Below are 24,730 nucleotides of genomic sequence, written 5' to 3' on the forward strand. Positions count from 1 at the left end.
ACTGTAGTAAATAGAATGAAGTGGAAGTTGGATGGGAGGGTGCTCTGGCACCATGTGAAGACAGCTTCATTTTGTGTTGGGTCAAGGCAGGCTGTCCAAGGAGAAAGAAGAGATGCCTGAATGGGACAGAAGGTGGATAAGTCAGTCCAGTTGGGAGTGGGCAGTAGAAATAACAGTCTTGTGCCCAAATCCCCAATGCTAGGGGGAAATCTGACCCCTGTGTGGATGGCTGGTGTAGAAATTCTGAGTTTGAGGAGATCAGGGAGTGTTGGAGATGAGGCTGCCTCTCCAGTCATGGGCTACATCAGGCCAGAGGCCTGGGTGCTAACTTGAAGACTAAATATTCATCTGAGGTGCCCTGGGAAATTGCTGAAGAACTTGAAGTTAAGAAATCACTTGTGTGTGTATAAGCAAGACTCTGAGCACAGGTGACAGATGACCTGGGTCCAGGAAGCAAGAGAGAGACAGTGTGTGTTTGGAAGTCAGGAAACCTGGTTAGAGGCTGCTGTAGTTTCTCTCATGTGAAAAATGAAGATGAATTGAAGTAGGGAACCAGGAAATGAGAATTATTTACAAACTCTTTGGAGAGCAGAATCACAAGTTGATTCGCTGCAAGCCTTTGGGGTAATGATGAGGGAACAGTCAAGGCTAATCCCATGCAGACAGCTGGATAAAGGCTGGTGTCCCTCAGTGGGATGATAATGGGGGAGAAGCAGGATATTTGGAGGGACAGGACCAAGAGCTTTAGCTATTAAATCTTGATAGAGTTGGAGGACCACAGAAGCAAACAACCTTAAAGTTGAGAGGAGACTGTGACATGTCACCTACTGGAGCTTTCACCTCAAAGCAGGGATGTATTTTTTAGCTTATCGTTAAGTGAAAATGATCCTGCTTCTACTCAGTTTTTTGCAAACAAGACCCCTCTCTGCCTATTGACAAAATAGTTCATTGGTGATGAACTGAATTTTTTCCTCTAAATTCTGAATGTGTCTTTTCTGCTGTCTTAGAATTTTCCATTGTTATAACTGAATACCACAGATTGGATGTTTTACAAAAAATAGGGATTTAGGTGGGTATGGTGGCATATACCTGTAATTCTAGTGATTGGGGAGTTTGGGGCAAGAGGATAGCAAGTTCAAATCCAGCTTCAGCAACTTAGCAAGGTCCAAACAACTTAGTGAGACCCTGTCTCAAAATTTTAAAATAAATAAATAAAATTTTTAAAAAATAGAGTTTTATCTAGCTCACTGTTTTGGAGACTGGGAAGTCCAAGATGGGATAGTCCCATTGAGTGAGGGACTTTTTGCTCCATGAACACATGGTAACACAGCAAATGTTCCATCTCTGGTCTCTCCTCCTCTTCTTACAAAGCCACTAGTGCCATTGTGGCAGACCCACCCTGAGGACATTATCTAATCCTAATTACCTCCCAAGGACCTCACCTCCAAATACTCCAACATATAAATTTGAAGATAAAGTTTCTAACCCACGAACTTTTGGGGTACGTGTTCCAACCATAGCAGTTGGTCTCCCACTTTAAGCCCTGTAACTATCTGCTGAATAGTTAAACCGACTGCCAGAATCAACTCCTCATCAGGCTAAAGACCCTGCTTTCTTAACGATTTTTTCAAACATTAAGTTGTTAGGAATATCTGAATCCTTGTTTCCCTCCTCTACATCAACTCTGGTTGACATCTTCTTGGAATCTAGATGTGTCCAGGCCCATGCTGGGTTTGAAGGAGCCATGAGCTTCCTTTTCATGGATACTGTCTGTTCTTGGAGCAGACTGATATTACCTCACTCTGTGTAAGCAGAGCCAGGATGCTGAGCACATGGCTCCCCATGAACCCCACATCTTTGGGAGTGATCTATATTCAAGTTAGGTAAGACACACACAGATGTACCTGCACCCTCATACAGATATACTCAGGCATGCTCATGTACAGGTACACACTCAAGCACACTCACACACACTGATATACTCTCATAATGGGCACACAGTCACATATAATGGGTACACTAACATTCCAGCACATGCTTGTGTGCTCACACAGGCACATACTCACATGGTGGGATACACTGACTCGTTAATTTCTTCTTATTGCATCTGACATCTTTCTCTGGTCTCTCTGTGGACTAATGATCTAGTCAGGAATGTAGGAAATGGGGTTATGGGAGAAGCCCTCAGGCCTGGACAAGGCCAGTAACTGTAGCCACTGAAGTAAGAGCTACAGAGGCCTAGGGGTTGGTGGTTGAGGAAAGCAAGTTGGCCTGCCCCCAGCCCTGGCAATGAAGAGATATCATTGTTTTCTCCTGTGAAGTGCACCCTCCAACTCTTAGCACAGAACCTTGCTTCTTTCCCTTGAAGCCTGGAAGGACTCCCAGCAGTGTTCATGTGTGTCCTCTTGAAAAAAAAAAAAAATCAGTCTTCTTTCTAGTGTCAGTGTCCCAAATGGCAAAGGAGTAGTATCCCAAAGTTTCTATTCCTTCAACTCCTTGGAAGAAGTGGACATCAAGCTCAAGAGGATAATTGCGTGCAGTTTCGTGACTTCTCCAAATAGTTGAGGCTTTTGTGTTCCATGTTTTAATTCCATGAGGAGATGGACTGTGGGCCTTGCCTGGACTTGGACACTGTTCTTCAAAGTCACAGTCTTGTTCTCCACATTATTGACAAGTGAGATCACTCCTTCACCTTGTTCCTCAGTCACCATTTTCATAATCCTGCTCAGTCGGCCATAGAAAATCAGGATGGTGGTATTAGGGTAAGACATTCTCCTCCCTCACCTCCTCCTCCTCAGAGGAAACCCATAAGGACCAGGCCCCAGATCCAGGATGTTCTCCGCTTCCCTGTTCCAAGCTCCCAAGACTGGCCTCCAGATGAAGAGGAGTTGTCATACCGGGTCTGGGAAGGCTTCCACCACTTCTCATATCTAAGCTATGAAGAATGGCTGCTTCATCATCCTGGCTAGCAGTACCTTGCTGGTTCTACTGTGGATCTGCAGGCTAAGAAGGTCCCTCTAAGAAGGTCTAGTTCTGGAGAACTAGAGCTGAGGGATGGAAAGACCAGAGCTCCCGCCCCAAGCTGTAGCTCTCCAGTTAACTTCCTGAGCTTGGCATTGACACCACTTGTATTATCTATGTAGAAGAAATAAAGTCCAAACTATAGAGAACAGCTAAACCAGACTAGAATTAGTTCAGGTTGTTTAATGTTTGGTACTAAATGTGTAGCTTTCTGCATCTCTACTATATTTTCTTGTTTCCTTCCACTGCTGTGTAATTGATCTGCTGACTTGCAAGGTATGAGTACCTTATCCTCAGCATTAACTCTGTAAAGTAAGCTGAACAGGATTTTGTATGAACCCATAGAATAAAGTGACCCTCACTGGTACAAAATGATTATCATGTCCTTTCAACATTGACTGCCTTAAGATTGACAATCTATTTTTTGAACTCTGTCAGAATTTATAAATAAGCATTATCCCAGTAGAGTCTCAAAATCGAATACATATTTCTTAGAGTAAAAACATTTTTGACTGTTTCTTGCTTCTGTTGATATTGAATATTTTTCCCTTTTTTTTTTTTCAAAGAAAACCAAAAGTTAAAGAATTGTGTTTGGTGACATCTACAAGAATTTCAACATTTAGAAGTTTAATTTGTGCAGTGTTAGAGGGGAAAGAAAGTAAAATAGATATTTCTTTTTATCTTTTGGTTTTTCTACTTTCCACCTGATGGTGTTTGTTTTACATTTTTGATTTGCAAATTGGACACTGGAGTAGCAGAGCAGATTGGACAGAATAGGAGCTGCCTGCTTCTCCTTGCTGTTCTAAGTGCTCACATTCTATTGTCCTTTTTTTTTTTTTTTTTTTTTTTTTAATGTTGGGGATTGAATTCAATTCTTGTGCATGCTAGGCAAGTTCTCTACCACTGAGCTATATCCCCAGCCTAGCCCTATAGTGTCTTCTTAGAAGCAAACATTTTACTCTGGCTGTGAATCTCTCTCTCTAGCAGTTGTGTGGAATGAACTGAAGTGAAGAGGGAATAAGAATAAATCATGATCTCATAAACTGTTTCAGATTTGTGAACAAGTCTGTATTTATCCATGAAAATTTGTATGCACTTAAAGTCATGATGGACATCAAAAGAATTAAAGCCAATGGTTTGGGAAATGTAGGCAAATTAGAAAATAACACATGTCACAGATTTTTGTGCTTTTAGCCAAAAAAAACTTCATTGTTCATACATATCAGAAATATATTTGAGGTTTACAAAAGAACACTTTGTCTGGTTACTCAATATTATGTTGTTGTTAATATGTCCCTTTGGTCACAGTTGGTTATGCACCCAACTTAGATTCAAGGTGGAGATACAGGCTGTACCTGTGGATGGAAACATCTGCTGTGTCACATCACAAGGGTGCAGAAGGACAAAGGGGAAATGTATGTCTATCTATGGTTGTTGCAAGCAATTTATATCCCAGTCATGTATGAAATCAATCTTATGTTTTTATGAGAAGCAAACAATTTTTTCTGATAAAAAGAGAAGTGTTAAAAACATATCTGTCACAAATGCATGAGTATCTACTGCACTTACTAACTTGAGGTTGAGTGTTAGGTGACCTTGAGGACAGACCCCCCTCCACAGTCTTTGGTCCTGTTGGTTGAAATATTTCTGTTGACTGTTGTCCTTCATCTTTTCCCTGTACTATGCTACTATGAGATGCACAATTTTATTATGGCTAAATGTGGGAAACAACAGTGTGTCTGTCCTTTAGGTGTTTGCCCAGCTACTGTGAACACGGGGGTGAATGTTCCCAGTCCTGGGACACCTTCTCCTGTGACTGCGCTCACACTGGCTACGCGGGAGCCACCTGCCATTCCTGTAAGCCACACAACCCACTGACTCTTTCTGTTCTTATTTCCCACTCATTATTTTGTGCATATGTGTTTGTGTCTGCGCACCCATGTACCAGAAAACAAGAAGCTTTTACAGACTCATTTTTGGCTGGTTTATTTTTGATCAATTTTATTTCCTAATAATGTTAAAGTAGCTTTAAAAATTCATAGTATCAAATAAAACAACATAGAGAGAAAAAAAAAAGAAAATAACCAACAAAGGAAAAATAAGTATAGTAAAATAAAATATAATAGGCAGTTAAAAATAAACTATCCCTAACACAATGTGTAACACAATGTATATCTTGGGCTGTTCCTCAGTCTGGGTGCACATAGAGTTCTCAGTTCTTGTCTTACAAAGACAATGTAAGCCAGGATGTCAATATGAAATTGAATGAGGACCACCTGAGAAGTAACAGATGGGGTGCAAATGTGGCAGTAGTTCTAGAAAATGAAGAGAAAACAGGTACACTTTCAGGTCTTACCCAGTCTCGCTGTTATTTGATGGTGATGGAGATGGAAAGAATTGGCACATCTGCAGAATTTACCACCTGCCTGCCCAGTTTTAGTCCTCTCCATATTTTAACTCCTTGAATTCTCAAAACAACCCTAGGCGGTAAGAGTTATTATCATCTACACTTTGCACTTGAGGGAGGAAGGAGGCTGAGGAGATTGAGAGCAGACTCACAGCTCTGAGCCTAGAACCAGGTCTGTCAACCACCACCCATCTCATTCCTCAAGAATTATTCTGTCAGTTTTCAAGCTAACAAAACATTACTGATCGCTAATCATTAGCTTCTGAAGCATATGACAGAGCCCATGAAGTACTCATGTTTTTCTAATTATTAGCTTTTGTTTCTATTTGTTTTAGAATTTTTGTTTTGTTTTGTTTTTTTTAAATTTGTGTGTCACTCCTGATGTTTGGAGTCCCATCTCCATAGCACTTCCCCTCTCCCTTGGTCTTTCAGAGGAGGAGCATGACATTTCATGTCTGCCTCCTTCAGTCCCTCCTGATGGGGGAATACCAGCATTGTACCATTAAAAAACCTTCCACGGACCTGGCACAGTAGTGTACACCTGTGAGAGGCTAAGGCAAGAGGACTGCAAGTTCAAGGCCAACCTTGGCAAGACTCTCAGCAACCTAGTGAGACCCTGTCTCAAAGTAAAAACTAGAAAGAACTGGGGATATAATTTAGTGGTAGAACGATTTTCTACAAAGAACTGGGGATATAGTTTAGTGGTAGAACAATTTTCTACCATGTGCAAGACCCAGGACTAAGGGGGGGAAGCAAAAAAGAAAGAAAACTCTTCCATGTGAATTAATTTTATTCCAGTATAAACTGTGAGATATACTGTAGAGAATGGATTGTCATAAATCTAACTTTGCAGGAACTGAATCTCAGGGAGCTAGTGTGGGTTTGGAATGAGATCCCTGAGCTCCAGATGTGGGAGTTCCACAGAGAAGCAAAAGGAGGTACTCACCCCCTACATATCCAGTGATAAGTTCCACTTGCATCTCTATTGAATTGTACATTGCTAGGTAAGAATTTGCTAAGGAACACGTCCTTTGAAAGGGGATGGACATCTCACCTTGGAAATCTTGGGCAAAGGATTTGGCCACAGTCACAGAGTTAAGACTGAGATAGTCTCTTTTACTTATAGTATCCCCCATCACACTAGAAAAGTGTCTTAGACAAAGCAGATGCTGACTAAATGTCTTTGTTATTGGTAGCTGTATTCTAAACATAATTCCAAATAACACTGAAAAGAAAAACGTGACTGATAAATATAAAGGGTCTTCTCCCTGTAGCACATGATTTGGTTTGTTAACTGAATTGGTTTTTATTGTGAATCTTCTAAGGATATACTAAAAGAAAGTTGGATATTGCCAAACCAAAGTCATGCGATCATGAAGCCATTATTTTTGGTAGGGTACAGGACAGGGATTGGGGTTCCAAGTATAAAATTAATGCATATATACATTCCCATTTAGATTAATTTTTTTTCCTAATCATTCTTTCTCTTCTTTTGTTCTTCTACGCAATTCATATGTGTATGCATCACTGTGGGCTCTTTTCCTAGGGGTTATTAACATGTTCATTTATTTATAGAAATGTAAATATAAGTAGCCAAAACCCAAGCATAACGGGAAAACAATCCATGTTGTCTGTACTTCCATCAGTTGGAGATGGTACTAGTTGAACTCTTTATTTGAAGGCCTCTAATTTGACACATTGGACCCTTGATGATATTGTACAAAAGAACATTTTCTTTTGTAATATCCTTGAACTAAGCAGACATTTCTTTGTCCTTCTTATTCTGTGAGATGAGAGAAAAATAATATCTATACTCCTTCCTGGGTCATTCTTAACTATTTGAAATGGGAATATATATGTTTTATAATATATATATGGGTTACATATGTACATATATAACATACATAAACATATATACATATACAAGTACTATATAAGTAGATACTGTGTATGTTTGTATACACACACACACACACACACACACACACACTCAGGAAGAGAAAGAGAGCAAGAGAGAGAGCCATCACTGTGAAAAGGCCTAAGTTTATATCAGTCCTACTAGGATCTGTGTGGATACCTCATGTGATGTATTTCTCCTGGCAGTCAATATCTACATTTGAGACTTTTTAAAGGGTTTTCCCAACAAGGCAATATGTGACTCACACAGGAGATGTCACTAGGTTGACTACTCATTTAAAATTATGCTACATATCAATTAAGTTTACCATCTCAGATTTTAATCACTTGCCTTGTACACAGCAAAGCATTTGTTATACAAATTAAAAAGTCAATCATGGATTAGAATAAATTAAAATTAAAAAGAGACATCGATATTTTGATTTTATAAATTTCAATTTTCTTGATAATCATTTGCAAAGCATTTAAGGAAGTGTCTTTTAGGAATGAACTTAAAACGGCACAAAGAGTTGCTGACGTGTAAAATTCAACTCATTGAAAAAAATTTTAAATACAAATTGTTTAAGTAAACAAAAGGTATTATTACTGAGTAAAGTTTTTTAAAAAATAAATGATTATTAGGTAACAGTAGTATTTAAGCAGGTACATTTGAGATGCTTAAATATTATGAGGTAGAACTCCGATTAGACTAGAATAAGTTCAGTTTGCTTGATTTTGAAAACAAAGATTCCAATTCACAGTGATATCCCCAAATCTTTCACTCTGTGCCTCTCAATCTTCTTACTGCCTGCTTGAAATGGAAGAACACTCTCCTAGAGAACATGTGACCAAGGATGATGCAAGATGAGCATCATGGGAGAAAAGTCCCACACGATGAGCAACATGGGGGGGCCCATTCCCCTGAAGCCCCTCTGTGACACTGTGTCTTCTTTGCAGCTTTGTACGAGCGGTCCTGTGAAGCCTACAAGCACAGAGGAAACTCTTCAGGCCTCTACTATATTGACTTAGATGGAAGTGGCCCTCTGGGACCAGCTCTTGTGTACTGTAACATGACAGGTTTGTTAAGCTATTCTGTAATAGTTAAATTCCTGTGTGTGTTTGCTGTGTGCAAAACCAAAATGAAGAAAGTCAAACATTTAACTTGCTTATTTAAGTTGATATGCTTCTTTAAATGTACATTGTGATTGTAATTTGATGGCCAAGAAGTGTTAAAAATGTTATGAAACAGTTAAAAGGTGGTGGTTAAAAGTTGTGTTCTTATTTTCTGGAAATTCTCTTCCCTTGTGAAATAATTACCAATTAGTCTTTGCTTATTAGTCTAAAGCAAAAAGGATGAATGATTTTTTACATCAATAAATGTCAAAGACTTCAGAGAATGTTCACTTTTTTATGATGATGAAGATGGAGCTTGCAGCCTCACACCTGCTAGGTAAATGCTCTACAGGTGAGCTTCATTTCCACCAGTCCTCTATTCATATTCTAAATTTATGAAAATGTCTCTTTGCTTTCTTTTGTATCTTTCTAAAGCATTTTATCTTATTCTGGATTTATTGAGGTTTAATTCATAAATAAAATTATATCAGTTTTAAAGTGTATAGCCAGATGTTTTGAAATATGTATACATGATGAAATGCTTGCCCTTGTTAAGCTAATTAGCATAGCCATCACCCTATGCCATTTATAGTTCTTTCTTTCTTTGGTGAGACAGTTGAGATCTACTATCTTAGTAAATAGCAAGTATAAGGTACAGTGTTGTTATTACAATCACCATACTGTACATTATAGGGCTTATTCATTCTTCATACCTGAAACTTTGTACCCTTTGACCAATATCTCTCCATTTCACACCTGTCCAACCCCAGAAACCACCATTCCACTCTGTACTTCTAAGACTGCCTTATTTAGATAAGCACATGAATTTTTCTGGAAGATAATAGATGTTTCTAAATTATATATACTTCATGTAACCATGTATTTATGTGCAACAGTGTTTAAGGAATAGCTTCTTTACTTAGAAAACCAGTTATAAAATAATAGTGTGTGGTGGATAGCAATAAATACATGTAGTACACAAATCCTTGACTCCTTGACATCTGCTCCTACAAGTACAGGAGCTCAAAGGACTAAATTGTGAAGTCTAGAGAATGACAACTACCATAACTTAATTGGTGTGAGCCTCTCTGAACATACAACTCTCTTCATTCCTCTGTAACTGTATCTGTGTGCACCTCTCCTCAACATCATTTCACTGAACAAAAGGGGACAACCCTCCTTTGAGAAACTTTCTGTATTACTCTAGTGCTCTAGAAATAGGTACTTCAGCCTCTGCAGAATTAGACCCTATACATTCTGAGATAATGTTCAGAAAAAAATATCAACTCTAGATGATACTAAGCTAATTATGACTTAACTATAATTTGGTATCCCTATTATTACTACCATATACTGCCATGATAAAGCTGCAATTTTCACAAGAAGGGAAAAATTAAAAATTTATGAGGGCTTTTAAGTAGCTTAAAAAAATCCCAATGTAGTTTTTAGACCTACTACCTCTTCATAGGTACAACAAAGTCTGAACATTTTGGTGTGGTTAATGGTACAATATAATCAGAATTAGGTTAGATTTATCTTCCTGTTTGAGAATGTATCAGCAAAGTGAGAGAGCTGTCAGGGCATTGCTATGAATGTGGGTACAGCAAGTTTTAGGATTTGGGACAGCATTTTATCATTCATTAAAGCAGTGTGATTGCAGAGAGAAATGCACTGGCTTAATTTAACCTAAAGATGAGTGATCAATAAAATATGCGTGAAAACAGCCAAGGAGATCTTCTGAGATATTGTCAGTGCCAGTGGTGATAGCAGGCTTCCAAGTTACTCAGTGTCTTTCTTATTTTGCTTTCATTATTGTGGATCAGACAGGAACAACTAAAGCTTTAAAAAGATAATGGCATCCCAATAATACATTTCTCTTTTATTAGTTAGGTGCTTAATTATCACTGAACTCTAGGGCATGTTAAAGATTTTCATAATTTTGTGTTAACCCTGTAGGCATGGTTCATATCCACTGAAAAATCCCAGGATCCACAGAAAAGTAGAGAAGATCCCAAGGACATTCCATGATCAGTAAGGTTTTGGTATCTGTACCTGCTTTGCTAATGAACTGTTAACAGGTGCTATAGTTTGGGTCTTGAAAGTCTCAAAGGCCCATGAATAAAATCCTTCATCCCCAGGCTGGCACTATCAGGAGTTGGAAGAACATTATGGAAGTGGTCCCTAGTGAAGATCTTCATGTCACAGGAGACAAATAGTGAAACCCCAGAAGATTGTGAGACCCTGGTCTCTTCTTCCTCTTTTGATTCTTAGCTAGATTACAGCAGTTTGGTCTGCCAGGCACTCCCCAGTATTGCCATCTGGCACACCCACCAGGCACTCAAAGTATTGGGTTCTCCTAATGTTAAACTGGAAACCCCTAAACTGTGAGCCCCAGTGGACCTTTACTCTTTTAAGTTAATTATGTCAGGTGTTTTATTGTGGTGACAGAAAGATGACGAACACAGCGGACTTGGTAAGGCCAAGGTCACCTTTATAAAGAAAGACATTTGCTGCCACAGGGAAGACTTGGAAATTGATTTCTTGACTGTCCACAGTTTATGGTTGTAATAAACAGAAAATGTTTAAATCATCATAGGTGAACATGTGGTTCAAGCCATGACAAGATAGTTGTACAAATTTATAAAGTCCCTTTGGATGTATGACTGGTTTAAAGGCATTTTGTTTTAATGCTTAATCATGAGGAATGTACTAATTTGATGCAAGTAATGTATTTTTATTCTTTATAATTGCCGTTACCCTTCCAAGGCTGAAACTTAGCAACTCCTTGCAGAAGGTAGAAGTAGTTACAGTCAAAATGGTAAGAAATGAGGAAAAAAAAAAAAAAGTAGATGCACAACTTTTGATTTCAGTTATATATAAGCTTATTTTTCTTGCCCCAAGGTGATAAAGGATGTCTGCCTATGGGAGAGAAAATGCAAAATCAGCTTGCTAACACTGTGGTCAATTTATTCCCAGGGTCAAGGAGTTGAAAACTATCTGTTGAGTATATCATTTCCTTCCCCAGGTTGACCAGAAGAAACATTCTTGAAAAGATACAATACAGAGGAGTTGCAATAAAGCTTCTAACATTTGACATGTGTTTACTGAGCTCTACTATATGTTAGGCATGCTATAAACACTGCTGGGAGTGAAGCTGAATAATATCCCAGCACTGTGGAGTACACATTTTTGGGTGGGGAACCAGACATTATCATGGTCAGTGAGTCACATGTGCAGTGCAGCAGAGAGCAGCAGGTCTCCTGAAGCAAAATAAAATGGGAAAAAGGGATTTGGACTACTGATGGGTGCATTATAAATTTGGATAGAGGGATTGAGAAAGCACTCAGTTAGAAAGTTCCATTAGAGCCAAGTTCATGAAACAGTCCAGCTCTGAGAAAATCAGAGAAAGAATCTTCAGACAGAGGGAATCAATAAGTGCAAAAACCCTGGGACCACAGGGTGCCTGCAGTAGGGAAGGCTATGGTGGAATGGGCGCAGAAGGTGGGTGTTTTAGGACAACCCAGTCCTAGTATATGAGAACTGGCCCCAAGGTGCCCTGAGACCAGAGATAGAAGTGAGGCCAACAGATCCAGGACTGTAGGGTGCAATAAATTAGAGAACCTACAGAAGTGTGATCCTGGGTGGCAGTGAGACAAAGTAGTCCTCAGCTATTTGGGTCAGAGGAAGAGACATATATATCTGTCAGGACAAAAGTGACTTCACCAAACCAAAATGTACCTGGCTTATCTTAAGCTAGGAATCAGGCACATTCCTGGTGCCAGGGTCTAGTTATAAAGTTCTACACACAACTAACATGTCTATTTATAGTATACTGGGTTAACTATGCAGGAAAACCAAACTGGGGTCAACTTGAGACTGTCATGGTGGTTATGATTCAAGATGGCTGCAGTCATGTTAATCCATATAGCATCCCTTCCCTCTTGTCATGTGGCTATAAAGGGGCAGGTTGAGGATGCACATCAGTAGCATGGTTCATGCTTTGAGCCATCATGTTATGTCTTTTCTGGAAGCAAGATCAGCTAACGAGTTGCTCTAGTTATTGAGCCAAGTTGAGCATTTGTAGGCTAATTTGGAGCAAAAGAGAAGGTAAGAAATACTGGCATCAGAAGCAGTGGACCAGAGGTCAGTTCAGAGAAAGGGAGGAACCAAGAACAAATGACTCCATTGTCTTATCTGAGTCCAGGTGGATACAGACATATCAAAAGAGATGGAGAGCACTTGGGAGGGAGCATATTTGAAAATGAAGCCAAGGATTCCAGTTTTGAATATATGAACTATGGATCTGTTGCTAATAAGAACATGTAATATATACTCTTAAAACCCGGAGAGTAGTCATGATATTCTTGGCAGTGGGGATTTTTAAAAATATATATTCGGATGTGACTTTATGACTTAATTTATACTGACCAGCTGGCTCCCACTGCTTGTAACCTCAGTGGTGGGTGAGGGGGCATATTGAATTATAACTGAGTACTGCTTCTCCAGCTTCCCTCATGCTCGTACTCCGAGGGGCACCTGTGCTTTCTGCCAATGGCTTTTGTGCAGCATCCTAGGACAGGCTATATTTTTTTAGCTTCCCCAGAGATTCTCACATGCACACAGGTCTAAAAACTACCATGCTGGAATCAAGGTTCTTTGATATAAGTGTGTTTAGCCTACCCTAATTTTGTCATCACCAAAAATTAAAATAGAAAGGCAGCAAAGGTCAACACAGAATGAGAAAATAAAGCCTATGCAGATGCAAAACCTTGGTGCAACTACTCATTTTGCTACCTAAACAACTCGTCTGTTATCATTTATGTAGTTTGTTGTAGATCCTGCTGAGGCTGTCTTTCATTCGCAAATGCAACAAGAATTGTTCACCCATATTAAGATAAAATATAAAGCATTAATTCTGTATATTGTATAAATTCTGAACTTTTGAAATTTCATCTTTGAAAATCTTAAGAACGGCATACGTGTACATATGTAGAGATTTATGAACAATATGAACAATAATTTAGTGACCAATATTGCTGTATAAATTTTTATCTTCAAAGAATAGTAACTGTGAGTGTTTTCACATTACATTGCAAATGGACAAACATTAAGTACAGATTATTGTTTCATAATGCCTTCTGCATAATTGTTTTGTATAGAAATTTATCATTGCCTAATTCTTATATTTTAAAATATTCAGAAATTAGTATATTCTTGTTGCATGTGATAAGAAAAATTTTCTGAGGCATAAATTAGATTTGAGGTGGAACATCAGGTGGATCATGGAACATAGAGGGGGCGGAAAAAAAAATAGGACCAAGAACAGGAGTTAGAAATGCTTCAGCAAAAATGTCCAAATAATATTAAATAACAAGAATTTTTATTAAACTTAAAGCCAAAAGGAAAGCAGTGTGGTATTGACAGGTGAACACAGAGGCCAATCCAAAGACCAATAAATATCTTCAGAAACTATGCAAGAAAATATTTAATTGAAAGTTTTAAAAATGCAGAATGTTCCCAGGGAAAATACAAGGAAGGAGAAAAAGCTATAGCTAAATTGTCCTTAATATTCACTATTGTGGATGAGTCACATGAGGTGCCCTTTGACAAATCTAGTTACCACTGAAAAAGGGAGAACTAAATTCTTGTTCTCACAGCCTGGAAAGGTTTCCAATGTGCAAAGCTTACCTTCCCAAGGATGCTACAATCCCTGTGGACAATTAAATAGTCTCTAATTATTAGAAATAGTCAATAACACTTTGAAAAATATGCAAAAAAATCAGAATTCTGAATTAATGACAAAAATTATATTGTTGGTAAAAATCTGGCACCATTTGGAAAGGACATCTTCTATGTATTTTCATACCTTTAGTACAAAACAACCAAATTAAAACAAAAAAGTAAACTAGTCTCAAAGACCTGCTGATGAAATTATGTTGACAGATAGATTCCCTTTCTATGAAAAGAAATAGAATGGAATTTTTTTGATGAGAAATGCGGTTTCCAATGGCACTCTCAGCTGTGCCTGCCCTAAACACAGTGTCGCTGTTAGGTGCTCAGACACTCTGGTAATCAGGTATTGCATCATGAGGACAGTTGAGGCTCAAGAGAATGGTGTTATAGGAAGGAAATGGACATATCTGAATTGTAAGCTTCACTCTTCATTCACTTAAGGGTCATTATTAAGTAAAACAAGGATTATTTGGACACAAGCACTGACACCATGACAGTTGATCTGATATTCAAGATGGCTACTAAATGACTTATTGGTGTGTAGCATATACAGTGTGGATACTCTGGACAGAGGGAAGATTCGTGTCTCAGGCAGGATGGAGTAGGATGGCATGGGATTTCATTGTGTTACTAAAAATGGAGTGCAATTTAAAACATAAATTGTTTATTTCTGGAATTTTCCATTTAGTGGTTTTAGACTACAATTGACTGCAGGTGATTGAAATAATGATTAGAATGTGGGTAATTGTGTAACAAAAGGAGTCAACTCAACTTCCTCACATACAATTTATATTATAGTTTTTTAAAACCTATAGGATGAGTGGTGTTAGACTTTCTGCTGTATTTTTTAATTTGTTTATTTTTACAGACTTTTTTATTTCTTTCACCTCTATCTTCTTGATAGTATTCCCTTCTCTACTTAATCAAGCAACTTCATTTTTAATTCTCCATTTGATTCACACATTCATTTAATCATTCCACAAGTTTATTTTATACCACAAATTTCCACATACTATGCTGTTTAAGAAACAAAATGGAAACAAACTGTTCTCCTAGATCTTGAGTTGAGTAAGGTGAATACATATTAATTCAGTTAACTCAAACATGTCAGGAACATTATACATTTTTGCATTTGCTATATCCATACAAGCTTCACTGTAAGAAATTTGTTAACAGAGGCCGTGAGTGTGGGTTCAGTCACAAGTGAACTGCTAGTGAAGGCACCTTTGCTGCAACGGGTATTTTCATTGGTCGGACAGTGTAGCAGTTGTTTCACCGCTCTATTTTTTCATCACGAAAATTGAGGTTGGCAATATTCATAGTGTCATTGAACATTCATTGTATTTTGTTTGCAGATATTTCTTATTATACAGAATCTATAATGTTGAAATATGAGGAATTAAAAAATAGAGAAGTAAAGAAAGAATTGCTACTCTAATGACTTTCCTGTACCATGACCCCACATCTCTTTTATACTGGCATTTGCCTGAAAAGAGCCCTTCCCTCTTCCACTTGGGGCAACTTACTCTGGCTGGCTTTCTATAGCTTCTAACAGTAGTTCCTACACAGGCATACCAGTGTATCTGCAGATAGGAAATGCAACAGCAAGTCCCTTAAACTACACACGGAGGGGAGAAATGCAAATGCTGCAGGGAAGTTTATTTTGCTGTTCTTTCTTCCAACAAACAAAATGCCACAGTCTTACCATGAAATGAGACTTGATGAACAATAAAAATACAAAGGCTCAGAACCTGGCTAGGTCAGCAACCTGCTTGATAGTTGCCTTAACATGTCTAGAATGATAACTTTGGGTCATTAGATGCCTCTTGACCCAGTCTCTTCATTTACTAAACATAGAAAATGAGGCTCAGAGAAATTCATTTTTTCACTTTTCCAAGATTATAGATAATAAGCCATAATTTCTATTGACAATGACATGGTTTTCTGTCCATATCTAATTTTATAAGTGTATGCACAATTTTTTTCATGAACAAATGATTTTGCTATAGTGCCATGTGGTAGGTTGAAATTCAAAGGGAGACACTAAATATAGCATTAACTGAGCATTTGGAAAGAGATCAAGCACATATATGATTGCCTCAAGAGAGCAGAAGTCCTTCCAAGTGTGATAGTCGATGCCTACATGTATGAATGAGCAGACAGACACCCATAATTTTGTTCAGTGTGACTTATTAAGTGAAATGGCCACCCTTTGAATGTCCATGGAAATGAGGCTGTGCAGAACAGAAAGCTTTTGAAGTGGATTTGCAGGAGAGAGCTGTTGATGCTGTTGAGTGATAGGGATATCTAGGTACATCTCATAGCATCTTCCTGTGTTGAAAATATTCAGGGAAATCATGGAAAATCCCAATACTCCAGAACAAGATGGACAGTCCTTGTAGGGCCCTAAATAAATATTGATCTAGAAGGACTCACAATTGTGGAGCCATGACAAGTGCTACCCCCTGGGCTTTCCCAGGACTTTGGGGTCAGAGCTGGGATCTGATGGCCATCACTTGGAGCCTGAAAGCTATCACTTAGAGCTGACAGCCTTTCAACTGAGTAAGGCACAGATACCAAATCATCCTTGGTTTTGACAAATGGACAACATGGTAGGACCCAGTGTCTTAGTCAGATTTTTCACTGCTGTGTCTAAATGATCTGACCAGCACAGTTGTAGAGGAGAAAAAGTTTGAGAGCTCACAGTTCCAGAGGTCCTAGTCAATAGAAGGCCACCTCCATTCCTCAGGCTTCGAGGTGAGGCTGAACATCATAGTGGAAGAGTGTGGCCGAGGGAAGCAGCTCATATCATCAGGAAGCAGAGAGAGAGAGAGAGAGAGAGAGAAAGAGAAAGAGAGAGACTCCACTCTCCAGATACAAAATATATACCCCCAAAGCCACGCCCCAATTCCAATCTCCTCCAGCTATACCCTACCATTTCAATTAATCTAGCCATACCCTACCACTTCAGTTAATCTCATCAGGGATTAATTCACTTATTGGGTTAAGACTCCTAAACCCCAATCATTTCTCCTCTGAACCTTCCTGCATTGTCTCACATGTGAGCTTCTGGGATTCACCTCACATCCAAACCATAACACCCAGTAATTCTGAGATTTAGGGCATAGACAGGAATGGGTCTTATATGTCTTATAGGTGCACATGAATGTCCATGATCTAGTTTTATTGTTCTATTTCATACTGGAGTTTTGCAATATGAAATGCAGGATAGGGCTTAGTTGTAGAAGGTACCTAAGGAAGCCCTCAGACCTCTGCCATCTTTGAACATCTTTACTAATTCAGAAAGCTCAGTGACTAGCACTTAGGTTGCCTAGAAATGTATGAAGTTGATTCATTTTGTTAAGTTGGCAAGTTAATTTTTCCAGGCCTCCATTTTCTCATCTGTAGAGTAAGAGAGTTAAACTGAGTAAAAGATAACAGCCATCTCTGAATAGGAATATAGTGGAGGAACTTCTGAGAAAGCTGACATGGGACTGCACTTCTCATAGGCACAATACAGTGACCAACTTTTCCTTGTAGATGCAGGATGGCTGCTAGTGATTTTATTAGTGTGTCCTTATTCATGAAACTGAGCATAATTTTTCTGACCAGTTCTTTATCTGAAGATAGATTGTTATAAGATACATCATTTAGACACAATGCTGTCCCAAACTTCTCTAAACTTGGATATGTAGGCAGCTGGGCTCATCTCCAAAGAGGTAGTGTGTAGGCATGTATTGGACTTCTTTTGTAGGCATCTTCTCTTGACTCAATTTCCAAAGTGACAGAATTACTTTCCATGAGTGACAGATCTATTAATTGTAAAGACATTGAATTTTTCTTAATGAGATCTTTCTTCTTTCTTTTTGGGGAGGTGGATATGAGCATAGCAGATGTGCTTTGGATGTGTAAAATAAACATGTTTTTTGATCAAGTCACTTGTTTTCCTGTAAATGTTCTTTACATAGCTCAAAGGTGTATTACTCAGTGTGGGATGTTTCAAAAATTGGAAAGCAGGCATACTTTAGCAAAGTAAACAGAAACCAAGGGATATTATATGATACAGCGTCAGTGTTGTTTGTATCTGGCTTAATCACACCAAACTATGAAGTTAAATTAGCTGCAAGTTCATTTGCCTGAACTTTAGAGGGTGGGCTAGGAACTGCCAGTGGTCACCCTGCATGAGTGCAGATGAAAGGGGCTCTGGCAAGTTGGAGGAACATGTTTTCATGTGATTTAAGGATAGTTCAAAAATCCTTTTAAAATTTGTCCACGGTTACAATTAATTTCCTCAGTTCTATTTGGCTATTCAGACTACAGAGCAGCTATTTATTGTTCCAAGGTGGTGTTCTCTTAAATTCTTTGGTCTGTTTCCTCATCCTTGAAAACTAAGGTCATATTATGTGATCTCAAAGTTCTCTTATAGGTAATAGATTTTGAGATTAGTGAAAGTAATGTGTTGTGGAATATCAAAGCAACATGGTGTGTCTTACTCGGGGTCTTTTAAATAATCTCACTATAAAGGGAGAACATTTAAATTACGATTTTTTTTCCAGAAGAATACTTAGAGAGATTATTTTCAATCTTCCCTTTTGTACTTGAAGGAGATTTCTTTTGTCATGTGTTAACAAAGCAAGACCATAAATCTATCACACTGACCACTAGCCCATATGAACTGTTCAGGCACATCATTTTTCTTTATGTCATAAACCATGAAAATAAATGACAATATGGCATTGTAATTGATAAGCTCTCAAGCCTCTCACAGTTAAATCTTTTACACTGTTAAATCCTTTTTGGGGTGGAGTAGGTAATTACAGAAAGTAAATGCTAAGCTCACTTATTTAATTTTTCATGAAAATGTTGAAATGCAAATTGCCCAGTGAAAATATGATTAAAGTTGAAAAAAACCAACTATGGAATTCAAGTGATTGTAGGAATGCCCACAGCCAACAGAGAGGGGGTGACCTCTTAAGTCTTTTTTTTTTTTTTCTAATGCCATTGAATATAAAATGGACATTTGTCCTCCCAGTTCAGTTTGTTCCTGTCTTGCTAGTTTGGGGATATTTTGTGACCTTGCTCTTTGTATGCTTTGAGTCAGAATTCTTTTCCCTGGTCCTTGGAGTTCTTGGATTTCTGGTGGTATCTGCTGCATTCCAGGCCTATAAACAGCAATGTGGCTGTCAGATTTGTCCTTGCTACGTGGTATGGAAGATTAACCAGGTACTAAGTCCCCACAGCGGGGGCAGGGTCCTGTGGGGACTTCTCAGGAGGTTCCTTTTGTTTTGATTTTTAAATCTTGTTCATGTAGCAGCCATTAAAGAGAGTAAACATAAACTCTACACAACTGTTTTGTGTCTTTGGTAACTTGGAATTTTTCTGAATATATAGAGAAACTCATCCTTTTACCAAGTTCACATTATATGGAGGTGGTCATGTGACGATGTTATAGAGAACAGTTAAGGCAACTTCAAGTCTGCTTTACACCACTGAATAGGTCCTTTATACCATGGAAGCTTTTATGCTTTTATGATGTAAGATGAATTGCAGGAAAAGTGAGAAAAGTCAAGTTTTTCTTCTATAAACATTTTGGAATGTATTTTAAGTTTTTCTAATTTCCTTCATTTAAAAAACAGGTTTTTCTGAGAGAAATATGTCAGAATTTGTCAGCTGACATTTGTGTCACCATGGTTATTACCCGGAATAGATATATTAGATGCTCAAATGTCTTGTGTATTTTAGTGTTTGACCACAGAATGAGTTGCTGACACCCTATTAGTCAACTTTAGTCAAAAATATTTATTTTAGGACTGTGGCTGTAGCTCAGTGGTAGAGCACTTTCCTAGCATACAGAAGACCCTGAGTTTAATCCCCATCACCTCGAAAGAATGATTTTGTATAATTTTTGATGATCACAAATGTGTCTATTATACATACATTTGATTATCTAATAAAAAAGATACTCGATCTGGAAAGGACTATGCTTATTAAAAAGAAAAATATTTATAACTTGTGGTATTATATCACAGAAATTCAGCATTGGTCCTTTTTACCATGTTAACTAAATTATCAAACAGATTTCACCAGAGATAATTACTGCAGATACACAGTAATGTAAATTTCAGTAAAATTTCAAATTTTAATATTGATATCTTAAGAATTCCAGTTATGTTGATCTTAATCTCAAAGAGATCTGAAGATTTAAAAAAGCCTTAATTCAGATAAGAGATGCTTCTGATTTTCATACTCATTTCAATCATTTTAGCCAAGTCATGTTCTGCTCCCTCCCTCCCAACCTCTTTCTGCCCATAAGACTCTGCATGGACTTCGGTGCAGCACAATGGCTCCCACCTGTCCAGAGTCAAAAGCTCTCGTGGAGAAAGCCCACAGCCTGTGATTTTCAAGTACATGGCCAGCATGGACCAACTCCAGGCCCTAATTGACCAGGCGGACCACTGCCAACAGGACCTGGTTTTCCACTGCAAGAAGTCAAGGCTCACCTTGACTCACCTTGGTAAGTCATCAGCCATTGCAGACTTTAGTTCCCGGGAGCTTGCAGCAAGTGGCTGCAGATTCATGAAACTCCTGTATTCACAGCACCAAGATCACAGCCTGGAAAGTACAAAGATGCTTTTCCCTGGGGACAGAGAGCCAGGGCAATAGTTGCTGCTCTTTGCTGAAAGCTGTGAGTGGTCTGAAGTCTCTTCCCCGCCTAACTTGGGCAATTGAGCAATAAAGACCTTCTGATGAGGTCTTTGGAATGCAGTGTTCATTCACTATGTGGGGCAGTGTTGCCTCACTTATTTTATTTCAGAAAAGATTGCTAACAGCAAGGCTTAGTTATTTGAAGGTGATTATTCCATGAGATTCTCTCTCAAACTGAATGCAACTAGTGTCTTGGATAATTGCTAATTAGAGAACAGAGTTGGTATCCTACTGTTCTTTTAGGACTCAGTGTAATTCTGCAGATGGCTGATTATTTATTTTTAGTCTATGCTGGGTTTTGTATCTTCTCCCCTTGAAGTCATTCAGATTTTGAATATGTCCAACCCTGCTGCCTTCATGAAACCTCATGGTTTTCTGGAGGCTGGTTTGCCTTCTCTGATCAGGCATGCTGGGGAGTGGTAGGCAGAGTTCTCTGAGGTCATGTTTCAAGTCTGTCACTCAGCAGTTGTGGGTTTGGGCTATCCTTTTATCTTTCTGAATGGTCAGACCTAAGACACCCATCTCTCCAATACTTAGTAGTGCAGCATCTATAAATCATGTGAAATAAATGCTGCTTATTCACAGCTCTGTGGTATATTGAATTTATAGTTAGTGCTGGGAGGCTTAGTACTTATTGTCAATCCATTGCTACCATATAGTTCATTGAACTAAGATTGTATATTCCCAGAAAGATGAGAAAGTTGGCTCCTGGACAGTAAATCAGTGCCATAGAACAATCAAAGTTGGGTCATTTAACCAGAGAAAATGGAATAGTTTTATTTTTTTTTTTTCCCTGACTGTTACTTAACCAATAACAGTCAGAAAAAAAATCATTCAGTGAGTCAGGGAGTAAAACTCATGTATCCCCAATATATGGTCTATTCCAGAAGTAGAGTACTGCCCAGTAAAGAATTCCTGCATGAAGGGCTGGTGTGTTTCTGGTGATCAGCAAGTGTTTATTTAATTGTCACCTTCTCTATATAAATATTTAGAACAACAAGAGTGACACAAACAAGTATTTCTTTGGGCTTAGGAGAAAAGATGGACAGAGAAAAGAATTTAAAACTTGTTAAACACTTTCTAAAGAAAATAAAGGGAATACATTATATGCACTCAAAATATATTGAATTTCTTACATGCTGTCTCAGGAGAATTTTTAGTAGACACTTAATTCAGACAAACTGAGTTGCAGATACACGTATCTCCAGAAGTTCTAAACTGATGATAAGATAGGCAGCCGGTGTGACCTAAAATTCATTCAAATCATTGCATTAATTGGCACTGTATCATAAAAAGATGCAAATAGGTGTACAGAACATGGATGCACTCCTTTGTGCAGGAGGAGTAATGCCAATCAAAGCCTTCAACTGGAGCCTTCATTAGAATGTTGCAGAGTGAGAACATCACAGGATGACTGCAATACAGGGAGCAAAGAGTGTCAGCAGAGCTGGGCAAATGGCATTTGAAATACAGTTCCATTTTATTTCCAGAAATTTTTATGAAACAAATTCTCAGAAAGTACTGGGAAATCAATACCTCAATTAAGCGCAAGAGGAGCATCAAGACCAGGGCCATAGTTTAGCAATTTTTGTTTGTTTGTTTGGTTTTGCAACTGAAAGTTTAGGCACCGAGAAGGTGAATCTTTACAATTCCAAATAAAGAGCCAAACCATGTCATAGGGGAAAAATAAGAAAATAGTATTAAACATGTGTCTCTAAGCAATTTTTAACACACAATAGGGAACGTCAGCCAGATGTGGTACATGCCTGTAATCTCAGCAGCTCTTGAGGCTGAGGCAAGAGGAACTTAAGTGCAAAGTCAGCCTCTGCAAAAGCAAGACGCTAAGCAACTCAGTGAGACTCTGTCTCTAAATTCGGTACAAAATAGGGCTGGGGATGTGGCTCAGTGGTTGAATACACTGAGTTTAATCCCTGGTATTCCCCCCAAAACAGGGAATGTCAGTGTTATAAAGACACTTTTTGTCTTCCAGCATCTTCCAGGTCTTTGTATTAGAATGTTTCAGGGGACCTAATCATGGGTTGCTAAAAAGGAAGTGTGACAGTGTTGATGCTGTGGGAAAGTATTCAGTTACCACATTGTGAGTGAATGCCAAGGTGACTGAGAATTGTACCTGTGGCTGAAGAGAATCAACTCAGGGCCAAAATACTTGAGGAAATAGAGCAGTGTATCTTGTCCATTAGTAACTTTTCTATTCCTCTTCATTTCAGCCTCTGATTCCTTTTGATGTGTTTTTAAATCACTCCCTATACAAATCCTCTCTGTCACTCAAATATATCTTGAGTGGAGCATTCTATACCTTTAAAAACACTCTTAATTTATAAATAAAATTATAAACTCCAATATAAACACAAAATTATCCATTTATATATAAGGATTTCTTTGCTGTTCAATCTATGAAAGAATAAATGTTGAAAAATTATTTTTAAATGGAATTTTGAATACATCTATAAAATATCTGTTAAAAGTTCTGCCACCTAGAGATAAATTTGTAACACATTTTAAAAAGGAAAAAGATGGTTGCTACTGATTCTTTGCACATGCCTCATCCACTGGTCCAGAGCTAGGTGGTGATAAATGCATTTGGTATGTTTGCAAGCTGAGGTGTTGTCAGCAGTAGCAGAGGGCTCCTCTAACAGGGAGCCATCAAGAGTTGTGCTGCTTGTGAGTTAGGGAGAAAAGAGGTCCCATTCCAGATTCTCAGTAGTAGCCTAATGGTGACAGCTGATGGGTTCGAAAGAATATGCTGAAAAGGACAAGCATCTTTGCAACTGATTTAATGTCGCTTCCATTTTGCCTCTGATCCTGCTTCTCTGTGGAGGGGGAAAGTACCTCTCTCCACCTGCAAGCCACCCATTTTCTGGTCAACCTTACCCTCACCTGGACTGGTGACTGCCAGTGTCCTTAGCATTAAGGTGAGGCCCTTAGCATGGAGGTGGCCTCTAGCTCTGTGGCTGAGTTATATGGTGGCCCTGAGGAGGTAGTACTGGAGGACTGAGATGTAGTTGGCTCAAAGTTGTCCTAAGATTCGTGTTCGAGTATGAAGGAGGTGAATCTCTATAGTTTCCAAATAAACAGCCAAGCCATTTAGTAGAAGAAAAAGCACAAACATGTGTCCTGAAGGAATTTTCAACACACAATAGGAAGTATCATTGTTATTTTAACTAATAAAAAAGGTAAAAGAAATCATATTTTGCATAATAACATTCTTTCATGGTATTTTAGGATCTCAAACAGATTTCAGGTTCAATGTATAAAGTAGTCTGGTTATTATTTTAGTATTCAATTGTATTTTGAATATTATTTCCTGAGAAATAATATAATTGGAATCTTCAAGTGAAATTTGTAAATATCATTCTTATATTCTAATAAAAGAAGAAAACATGGTAACAATTCTCGATTTTAAAAAGTTTTTTAAACATTCAAAAGTTCTTTAAAAAATTCTCCTGTATAGAGATAAATATGTGATCACTTCTAAAACAGTCTATTTTTTACATAGAGGGGAATAAAGGAATGATATGGGGAGGCAGGTAGTGGGGGGCAAAGTAGGTGTCACCTTTCTCATACTTGTCTTTCAGATGGAACCCCAGTGAGCTGGTGGGTTGGAAGAACCAATGAAACACACACTTACTGGGGAGGTTCTCTGCCTGATGCTCAAAAGTGTACTTGTGGATTAGAGGGGAACTGCATTGATTCTCAATATCACTGCAACTGTGATGCTGACCGGGATGAATGGTGATTTCCACATGCTTTCGCTGTGCAAACTGTAATTTTTTTATTGCTTAAACTATGCACCTTAGGCAGAAATAAGATAAGAAGGTACAATAAGGACAATAA

The 24,730-nt window shown here is 38.3% G+C and overlaps 1 protein-coding gene across 3 annotated transcripts in view; it reads left to right on the forward strand.

Moving 5' to 3' along the window:
• Positions 1–24,730, forward strand: part of LOC124965505 (contactin-associated protein-like 3) — a 214,094-nt gene that overhangs the window by 141,805 nt on the left and 47,559 nt on the right. For 2 of the 3 annotated variants that reach the window (XM_047526489.1, XM_047526491.1), the window contains exons 11-14: positions 4,772–4,878; positions 8,282–8,401; positions 20,484–20,684; positions 24,472–24,628. In XM_047526489.1, the coding sequence (XP_047382445.1) occupies positions 4,772–4,878; positions 8,282–8,401; positions 20,484–20,684; positions 24,472–24,628 (585 nt within the window). The remainder of the gene's footprint in view (positions 1–4,771; positions 4,879–8,281; positions 8,402–20,483; positions 20,685–24,471; positions 24,629–24,730) is intronic. The other variant, XM_047526490.1, reaches the window with a different exon arrangement.

The sequence above is a fragment of the Sciurus carolinensis genome, chromosome 15, assembly GCF_902686445.1.
Source record: "Sciurus carolinensis chromosome 15, mSciCar1.2, whole genome shotgun sequence".
Taxonomy (NCBI): Eukaryota; Metazoa; Chordata; class Mammalia; order Rodentia; family Sciuridae; genus Sciurus; species Sciurus carolinensis.